At 33.2% G+C, this 10,806-nt stretch overlaps 1 protein-coding gene across 2 annotated transcripts in view; it reads right to left on the reverse strand.

Annotated features, from left to right (window-relative positions):
• The window catches only part of GMPS (guanine monophosphate synthase), a 56,764-nt gene that overhangs the window by 24,581 nt on the left and 21,377 nt on the right, over nt 1-10,806 (reverse strand). For both annotated transcript variants that reach the window (XM_006908209.3, XM_025044221.1), the window contains exons 2-5: nt 10,220-10,401; nt 7,211-7,325; nt 3,486-3,583; nt 1,548-1,651 (exon numbers count right to left, since the gene is read on the reverse strand). In XM_006908209.3, the coding sequence (XP_006908271.1) occupies nt 1,548-1,651; nt 3,486-3,583; nt 7,211-7,325; nt 10,220-10,401 (499 nt within the window). The remainder of the gene's footprint in view (nt 1-1,547; nt 1,652-3,485; nt 3,584-7,210; nt 7,326-10,219; nt 10,402-10,806) is intronic.

A 10,806-nucleotide genomic window follows, 5' to 3' on the forward strand; every position in this document is an offset into this window, starting at 1 on the left:
ACTCTTTCCTGATTATCACCACAGGTTCCTCGCTACTTCTACATTTGACCCGGTCTTTTTTCTCCTCACTGTAGCCAGATTAATCCTCACATTAGATCACATTTCTCCTTTATTCAAAATTCCACCTAACTATGAGTAAAGATGTTTTCGTAATGGCCTCAAAGGTACTGTGTTCTGGTACCCAACAATCTCTCTGGCCTCAACTTCTACCACTCTCCTCTATGTTTACTCCACTCCGACCACGTAGTCTCCTTGCTGTTCAACCATGATCGCATCTCAGAAACTTTGTACTGCTCTTTCCTTCTCCCCCAAATATCCAGAAGAGTCAGCTCTTACTTCCTTAATGTCTAATGTCATCTTAAGGAACTACTCTCCTGAATATCTGATATAAAACATTAACAACCCTAATTACACATACTCTACAACACTCCTCTCTTCCCCTATTTTTTCAATGCACTTAATAAATACTGACACCTGATATATTCTGTATTTATTTGTATACTGTCTGTCCCATCCCTTCCTCTAACCAAAATGTTATATAAAGATTTTGTTCATTTTGTATCCTTGGCACCTAAAACTGTGCCTAACACATAGTAGGTACTCAAATATTTGCTGAATGAATAAAAATACATAAGCCATCCACCACTGCTAATCTTTTATATGAAGTCAGAATATTTCAATATGAAAACCATTCTTGATCATTCTCATGCTAATATATAAGTCTGTGAAGTAACTGACAGATTACTCAATTCAGTTTACTCATGACAAATCTTTTTCTCAACTTGTTATTTAAATATGGCATTTCAAACAAAAAGAATTTCATTGATAAACCCACTTTTTTCTTCTACTGATTTCTAGGACCACTGGTGATTATTTACATTACAGCTATTCACGTAAGCAGATGTTTACAAACTGGAAGAAAATTAATTCTTCTTCCTCCAAAAAGGAGAGAACAAAAATGATTTTAGAGCACAGGATGGCAAACTTTCTACAGAGAGCTAGACAGTAAAACTTTTAGGCTCTGTGAAACACAGTCTCCCTCTTTTGTTATAACTCTTTAATGTAAAAATCATTCTTAGTTCCTGGACATACAAAAATAGGCTACTGGCTAGATTTGATCCAGAGGTCATAATTTGCCTACCCTGGTTCAAAGAAATGTCCTGAGTGCTTAGTCTAGTATTTTACAGACACCCAAGATACATGACTACATACACCTAAGAAAGGCACTTAAAAAGGCAATTATGAATATAGCATGTTAGAAAGATGGACAATTCTCAAATTTTTCCTGAGCTGTAAAAGTATAGCTGCTATGTTTTATGTCTGAAAAACTTATGTTAGGATAAATGTTTTTTAAAATACTTCAGAGCAAACTAGTACATGACTTCTAGATAATCCTTCTAATATTAATTCCCTTCACAAATTAATGGTTAATCCTATGACATTTATATCTTTAAAAAAAATTAAGAAAAATCAAAAATAGTACCTCATACAGAAACATATTCTTAGACTCTTTAGATAAATTTTTAAAAATGAAATCTGAATTTCACCTGCCACGATGTTCCCAGAACGTGCCACAACCTTGAATCCATCAGCTACTTTGTCTACACTATCTCCATGGGTAAGCAAAACAATTTCTTCTTTCTGAAGGCTCCTAAACATACAAAAAGTAAAACACAGCACACAAATACCTTAATTACAGACATGATTAAGAGGTTCTTCTGCTTTACTTTATTCAGCTTTGAGAAATAACTGACATAACATTGTGTAAGTTTAAGCTATACAACACGATGATGTGATTTTATGTGTGTGTGTGTATACGTACATATCACAATAAGGTTAATTAACACATCCATCATTTCACATAGTTAACCGTTTTGTGTGTGGTGAGAACATTAAAGATCGATATACGCACTCCCATGTTTATTACAGCAGTACTCAAAATAGCAAAGATACGGAAACAACCCGAATGCCCATCAACAAATGAATGGATAAAAAATATATGGTACATATACAATATGGAATATTATTTGGCCATGAGAAAGGAAGATATCCTCTCATTTGCAACAACATGGATGAACCTTGAGCACATTATGCTAAGTGAAATAAATCAGAGAAAGACAAGTACTGTATTATACCACTTATATGCAGAATCTAAAACAGTTAAACCTATAAAACAGAGTGAAATCGTGGTTCCAAGGGGCTGGGGCATTGGGGGCAGGATGGGTAAGAGTAATGGTGTTTAAAGGTATAAACTTATAAGGAGTAGTAAATAAGCCACAGGATCTAATGTACAGTATAGTGAATATAGACAATAACATTATGCTCTATGTAATGTGATATCATTATATCAGTATTCATATTACAGTATTTAAATATTTCAAAGTAATATGTTGTATACCATAAACTTATACAATATTACACATCAAATTTACTCAATTAAAAAAAATTCTGATCTGTCCAATTTGGAGAAAACTATTCATTAAGAATTAATTTAGGTACGAATCAATGGAATCTTTAAGGATTTATGTTAATAAAATAAACCTATAATTAAAAATAATTAGCACAGGTAAAAAAAGGATAATAAAAACTACATGTGCTCGTTAACAGACATCATCCTACAATTTACAGATGTAATGCAATTAGAGGGAAATGTGGTTTTAAAATAAAAATTTAGGTCATAAAGAAATAAGTAAGTAATCAATAGTCCATCAAAATGGGCTTTCCCCAAAACACAGAAAAACCCCAAAAGGGAAGCATGTGACTAAAATATAAGTTTTCTGGTGTTTCAGAAAACTGAATGAAAATTCAGTGATTTTTTTGGTAAAGCAGAAGATAAATAATTCTAGGAAGCCAGTGAACAGCTCATTCACCAACTTTTACATAGATTAAAGCTATAGCACCTAACCTACTAACATGCAGCAATAAAATCAATTAATACATTCACCATAATAAAAAAGATAGCAATTCCAGGTATTCTCAATGTAGAAAAGTGACAAGAAAGCAAACACAACACATATTAAGTAATGAGTCCAATAAATGGTACCTTGCTAAATACCCAGCAAGAATGTGGTGAAGGAAAAGTATACGAATGCATTTGGCAGATGCAGGGCAGTTTAAAACGGTACCCATTCACTATATCTGGCACATTCATGTTTAGAAGCACATTCCACCAACAAGTGAAAAGGGAAAATTGCAAATGTTGGCATTATAATATGCAATCCCAAGTAGGTGTCCAAGACTGCAGAGGTGCTTTTAAATTATGTTACAAGTGCTTTTCTTATGCTCACTTACCATCACCACCAAACTCTGCTGTCTTGACACACTCAATTGGAAGACAAATAAAATACTATGACAATGACATCTTTGGCCAGTGGCCTTAACTTTGTCTTAAAGAGTTTGGAATCTCCAATTTTGAAGCATATAATCCCAACTTTAAACTAGTTACTCTACCACCATTCTTATTCATCTAAAAATATCTGTAATACCTGAATAACGAGCATGTGTTATCCACACTAATACTGAAGACTCCATCTTCTCTAACGCTTTTTTTGTGCACAGTACCTCCAAATACTTTATTCATCATCTGTTCAAAGAGAAAATAAATTGATGTAAACATAAATCAAAAGAAAATTATCCATTCTGTTATGCTAATTTAATAATTTATATTCCTTGTTTTCAAGATATGAATAAAATTTGCTTCTATACACTCAATAAACCTCGTGTACCTCTGCCTCCCCTAATCTGAAGTTCTTATTTAGACGACAGCTGAGTGATCAAGATAACCAATGCTGTTGGAACGCTACACAATTTAAAAGTCCATAAAGTCTTAATTAAAGGCTTTTTTAAAGCCAATGGCTTGCAGTAAAGTTTAAAGCTATCTTACCTGTTGAGGCAGCTTTCACGCTTATTTTTGGTTCCAGACTACATTACTTAAGGTTGAAAGTGCAAGGAATTGAACAATCAGCTAAGTGTGTGTTTGTGGGAGGAGGGGATAACTTTCTGATAATAAAACGATTTGCGTCTTACTGAATTTTTGTTTTAATATTCTATTTTGGCTTAAAGAGGGAAATAACAAAATTCAGGAAAAGTGTTACCTCTGGTGGGAAGAAAGAAGAATGTGAAGAAAAATATAAAGGAAGTGGGAGTTAAATCAGTAATAGAGATAAAAGGAGAAAAAAGCAAATAATTTTTTCTTCTAAAGAATTATTTTTCCGTCTTTCTTCCTAATTAATTAATAGGAAGAATTAAAAGGAAATAATTAGAAAGGCTGTGACAAGAGCGTCTAGTTAATGGGAAAATACAGTACATAAGAGGTTGAAATTACTAAAATTTCAGGATGCCATGGAGGGCAAAGGTACACACTAGAGACCTTAGGTTCTAAAATTACCCAAATAATAGTCACTAAGAAGTGGCAGTCCTTTACAAACAGCCTATTAGCTAGATGGTATCATCTAGATCAATATTTTATGGAAAAAGACAATTTCTGCCTAAAAGACCATCGTCAGCCAATTCCATTATCCTACTATGAAAGCTAGGATGGCATAAAGGCAAAATTTTTTGCACATTTAACATGAGCAGGCCTGGCTCTGGCTACCATAAGATACCTATTGAATGACAGAAAAATTTGGCCTTACAATTATATAGAGGACATAATGGAGAAACAGTCAGCCAAGATCACTTAAATTAAGGAAGCATTTTCCAGACCTATTTAACTATAAGTGGGTGCTTAAAAAAAAATCTTGTGAGACTCTTCTTTACAGAATGTTATAATGCCTCTCAATATACTAAAAACCATTTAACTTAATTATAAGTTGCACTATATAATTAATATTGACTACTGTGGCAAGGAGATCAATAAATTATGTAAATATATTCTGAGGCCAAGGTACATTTAAAAAGTGAGCCAATTTCCAACATTCAACTCAATCAAGATGCAGGCTCTAAGAAAATATATTCATTAGAATATTAAGTGGGAAAATCTAAAAATAAGTTATTACCCAAGTCAAATTCATAAGTACCATTTGGCTTTTCAGAGAACATTAATGGGAGAAAAAGAGCCTTTTACTCTAAAAATCCTTGTCTGCCTAAAGAAAATATCCATTGTTGTAAATTCTGTACTTTGTACTTCACGTAATTTTTAGTGATCAGTATTTCCTCTAAATCAAAGTGGTAACCATAACAAACAATTAGCAAAAAATGAAGTCTTGCTAAAAGTGTTTTATAGACCAGTGATTTTTAATATCCTGCTTTTATATCAAAAATAAAAATAAAAATACTTATGATTTATATGTCTTCCCTTCACTGAGAGCTCCAGAGTCAGCTAGAAGAAAATACACTGGTCTGTTCACTTTCTACTTTTTACAGCTTCCCTCTGTGTAATATTCATATTAAAGCACAGCAGTTTCAACCAGATTGTTATTTTTAAATGACTCCGTTTTGCCCACTTACAAAAATTTAAATTATCTTCAATCCAAAGACTTAAAACAACTCAGTCATTGGGAGAAAAAAAATACAAAATCTTTATTATTAAGACTGTAATGTAATTTAATGTAAGAAATTAAAAATTAACAGCTAATTTTCAATAATCAAATAGAGAGGACCAGAATATAACGAGGAAATTAATAAGCTGATAGTTTAATTAACACCAATCCCATTTTGATCATAAGATCTCACAATTATATTAATTCCACTTGTATTGTGACTGTCATCCCTTCCACTTTTGTATGTGCTAGGCCAAACAGGGGGCACAGGGAAAAGAGGTCAAGACAATTGACAAACTAGTAAATCCACAGTCACTATATTTATTTGGTTATTCTTATCATAGCAGAAAATTCTGAGTTAAAAAAAAAGAATTACATTGCTTCTGACATCAGAAAAGGCAAAATACTATAAAATGTTAATTAATAATATTATATTACTCAAGGAATACTTTCTCAGTTAACTCAATGTTCAGATGATCTGGTTAAATAAGGTACACTGTCAAAAATTATCTCAACTAGAAAGTCATTTTGCTTATAATCACCAAGGACAATGTTTCTTAAATGTATTTATTTGAATTCCCACCTCCTTAGTAAACAGATCTTACTAAATAAATCATTATTTGATAAGTGAGAATTCAGCATCTAACTAGCTCAGTGTTATCTTTCTATCATCTTATTCAATAATCACATTCTACTTCTCTGGTAAACATATGCTACTTAAAAATAAAGTAAGCAAAAAAGGTATTAGAACAGCCAAAATGAGTTTCTAAACATTTAACTCACAGAAGAATAGCTTAGCTCAAGACCACAACTAGTACCTATTTATTCTTGTTTTTGATACAACTCCAAAGTACAAATAATTATTAATTAGTATTACAGTGGAGACACCTGCAGACACCATCATAACCACATGATCAAAATTAACATCATTTGTCATGGCACAAATCAATATCATGTGTCTCCTAATGAGATGCTGAGAAGACCAGAGCATCACTTTTGTGGTAATCCTGCCAAAAATATATGACCTGGATGTTATAATGAGGAAACATAAAACAAACCAAAATTGAAGAATATTCTAAAAAGTAACTGGAATGTACTTAAAAAAAAAAAAAAAAACTGTCTAGGTCATGAAAGAGAAGGAAAGACTGGGGAATGGGTCCAAACTAAAGGAGCCTAGAAAGTCAAGACAACTAAATAGAACACATAGTCCTGGACTGGATCCGGGACTTGCAAAGGATGTTAATTAGACAATGAATCGTGAATAGAACCTATGGATTAGATACTAACACTGAATCAATGTTAACTTTGTGATTTTAATAGCTGTACTGTGGTTATGTAGGAAAGGGTCCTAGTACTTAGGAAATACAAAAAGTAAAAAAGACATGTCTTACTTTCAAATGCTTAAAAATGTTGACAATTGGGAAATTAAGCAAAAGTATACAGAAGCTCTGTGTACTATTTCTGCTCCTTTTATGTATATTTGAATGTTTGAGTTGTTTGGTTTTTTAATGGACAGTGTTTTGTTGTATGCAGTAATATATTACTTTTCTGGAAATAGATTCCCACTCATGTTAGTTCTGCTATACTTAGTGCAGCAACTCATAAACAGTTATAATGTGTATAAATTATCTCAAACAACTAAATATCTTAAATACTCTAAATACCAGTAAGATAGGAGTCCCAAACAGAACAAAATTAAGTCAATTCTTAAGTCAAATTCACTGATGTACCTGCATGCCATAGCAAATTCCAAGAACAGGCTTGCCAATAGTGAATATTGCTGGATCAAACCAGGGAGCATCTTCTGCATACACAGAATTAGGTCCTCCAGATATGATAATAGCACTGTGGATTTAAGGAAGAACAGTCACTGAAGAACCTCTCATTTCTAATTTTTATACAAAGTCTACAGATTCCAAGATTTTATGTTTTCAGTATATTACAGAATATCCAGAGTCTATCGCAGCTAATTAATATTCTCCCACACAGCTTAATTATTCTACTTTATTACACTGTGTGGAAGTCTATCAATTCGTTTACCTGTTAATAAGCACAAACTTCTAAATATATAAATACCAATGCTTTTATCTATGAAGGTTAGCAATGAATTTGTTTTCTTTTCCTCATCAAGAGAGGAAGTAAAAAGAATTCTAAAGGGAGAAGGAAAAAATATAGGTCCTTCAGGGAGTCAAGGAGTAAAAGCAGGTCACAAAAGGACAACTGAAGGTATTATGAAGGGCCCTGAATGACTCAGGGTAAAATACTCTACAACAAAGAATAGCGGAAGGTGAAAAATTACCTAACTTTGCCTGTTTAAAACCTGCCCAACACCCTCTACAGTTTTACCTGAGACTCAGGAAAGGGGACTAACATCAATTGTGCCCCATATGCCCTGCTCCCAGACCCCATGTCAATATTATAACTTAGTTACGTTACAATTTACAGAGCATTCTATGGCTTAACTTGGAAGTCAAACTATTAGTATAAAGGAAGCTGCAAACTGAGACCTATGTTCCTCACCTGGCCACTGATATATCTAATTTGGCCCTCTGCATTCACTCAAAAAAACTTAGAACATCTTAATACTATTATGAATTTTACGTAAAAATTCAAATTCCTGGATTTTCTTTAGGAAATGAAGGGGGAAAAAAATCTGGCAACACTGAGCCATCACTCTCAGAGCATGGCTACAAATAACTGGAATCACAGAGACATGCACCATTACAGGACTTATGTTCTACTTATATAATGCAGGCATGCTTATGCCCTTTACTCAATTTAAGGTACCCTCAGGCTCATTTTAAGCATGAGTTTGTAGGAATCCTGATTTACATATATTTCTAAAGGAAAATGCACAAGATCCAACCAAAATCTACTTACAAAATTAGATTACAACTCACTTTATAATTAGTGGCTGCCTGCCACGTAAAAACATACAAACTAAAATGCTAAAGCTATAATACATCCAGAACAATAATATAACAAAGATCAAATTCATAAAAATTACTCAGCAAGCTAAGGCTTTTTTATATGATAAATGCTAACATCTTTTAAGATAACAATTTTAAAGGGTTGTGGGGTTAGCCCTAAGGGTAGCTATGTAACCTAGCTCCCTAAAACTGCAGAAACTAAAATTCTATAAAACATATTTAATAATCATGACCTCTAGAATTTCAGTATGCTGTATATAGTTTTATAAAGGCTAATAACCATCATGGGACTGCCCAGCATCCCTCATTAACCTGATAAGCAACTCAAGGCTCTAAGATTCTTAATACCGGAAAAGGCAACAGTCTTAGTCAAGGATAAAACTCAAGCAGTACTTAAACCAATTATGAAAATTCTTATCTTAATAAGTCTTGAGAAAAGTTAATCACTCATTCTGAGTCTTCTATTTCTACCCTGCTATTATTTTTAAAGTAACTTGCAATTACAAGGTCAATAAGCCATAAGCCATTCCAGACACAAATTTTTTGTTATCAGGAAGATCAAGGTTCTAAAAACAGGTAGGTTAAGATGTCTCTTATGTCATAAAACTAACATTTATTCTAGAAAAAGGGTGTTCAAACAGACATCTCAACAGAGAGGACTATAGTAATAAAAGCCACAATGCTATAGTTCCTATTCTCCTACACAGAAAAGCTCTAGGCACAAGTAGGGCCCAGGAACTGTTTATGATCAGGTGATTAAAAAAAAACAAAAAACAATTAGACCTCTATTGCCAAGTATTTGTCCACCTATTTTAAAATAATTATCTGGATTAGTTTGCTGGAGATTTGTTGGTTTGTTTTGGGTGGGAGAAATGAAGAAGCTTGGATTTGACAGAGAGCCATTCAGATTTCTCACAAAGTTTTTTGATTCCCCTAAAACTGGTTCTTGCTGGCGTGTGGAGACAGGTGACTTGATGAACTCAAGACTCCCATCTTCCTCTAAAATTCTAGTTTAAAAAAGATAGCTGTTTTAATCTGTATCCTAGGACTAGAACAGAGTTAAATTTGCTTATCTGACTTCCCATTCACTCTAGTTCACAATCACAGGATAATGTATACATGTTATAGTCTTTAAAAGTTATTTTTTTTCCATTAAACAAATGTTTAAAAAAACATGATACTTTGGAAGAAACATAGCATTAACATTTAAGAGCCAATTAAAGATATAAACTGCAGTTGCTTACTTCTGAATAACAAAGAACAGTAATTCCATGAGAAAAGGTATAGTACTAACTAGAAATAGTTATTAAAAGAAGAAACTGTATACAAGTTGGTTATCGTTTTGACTATTCTGAGAGTACAAGCTGTGGAATCATCCCTTATATTGGGCTTACAAAATCTTATTTTAGAATTAGTTTCTTAGGATAGGAAGCAAGGGAGACTTGCTATACACGGAGTTCTCATTTAGGAATTCCAGTCGCTACATAGTTCTTTGATCAAATGTTCTGGGATCAGTGAATGAATGAATGACCATAATAGCTATGTTTTAGTCTGACCCAGAAATCCTATATGACATAACATATTCAAATTATAAGTTTTTATAACTGTGCCATTAAAATTTAGGTAATATTTTTAACTGAAAAACAAATTCTTCCTTTAAATTTTTAAAAATCGGAACTATGGGAAATTTCTTGTAAAACCATTCCATGTCTTATATTCATAAAAAATGCAGTGCCCAAGCAAAATGATAATAAAATAGCCCACAATCTAAGCTCAGTCTCCTCAGAAAAACGTAAGTGAAAAGTCTACCGGAATCCTTGCTCTTTTATAGCAAATGCTGGTGTTTCCAAGGGGAAGATTTCAGACTGCACGAACAGCTCCCGCACTCTCCGGTCTATGACTTTCCCGTACTGCGCGCCAGCATCCAGAATGACAACGGCTCCTTCGTAGCGGTGGCAGCCATCCTTCAGGTCTCCTCCAGCATTCTCCACCTGCGAATATTAATACAAATATCCTAATTAGGAAAATTCGAGCTACTTTAAAAAGCAACAGTCACTGCCAGCCAAAACACACAGAAACAAAAACTGTTAGGACTGTCTTAGTTGCCAATTAAAAATGCTTCTTTTAAAGTGAAGATTTTATACATATTCGTATACCGGCATACATAAACTTTAATAAAAGCTACCATTTGACTATGTGATACAGTCACTTTACGTATAATGCATCTTATGTGCATTATCTAATAATATGGTAAGCACCAACCCAGTTGCACCAAAATAGTCCTGGTTTATGCCTGTTATACTGGCATTATTACTAATAGTGCCTCCTTCAAATCTAAAAAGCATCCCATTTAGATCATAAATTATATGGTCACCTTATCTAATATTCACGGCATT

Source organism: Pteropus alecto, unplaced genomic scaffold, assembly GCF_000325575.1.
Source record: "Pteropus alecto unplaced genomic scaffold, ASM32557v1 scaffold81, whole genome shotgun sequence".
NCBI lineage: Eukaryota > Metazoa > Chordata > Mammalia > Chiroptera > Pteropodidae > Pteropus > Pteropus alecto.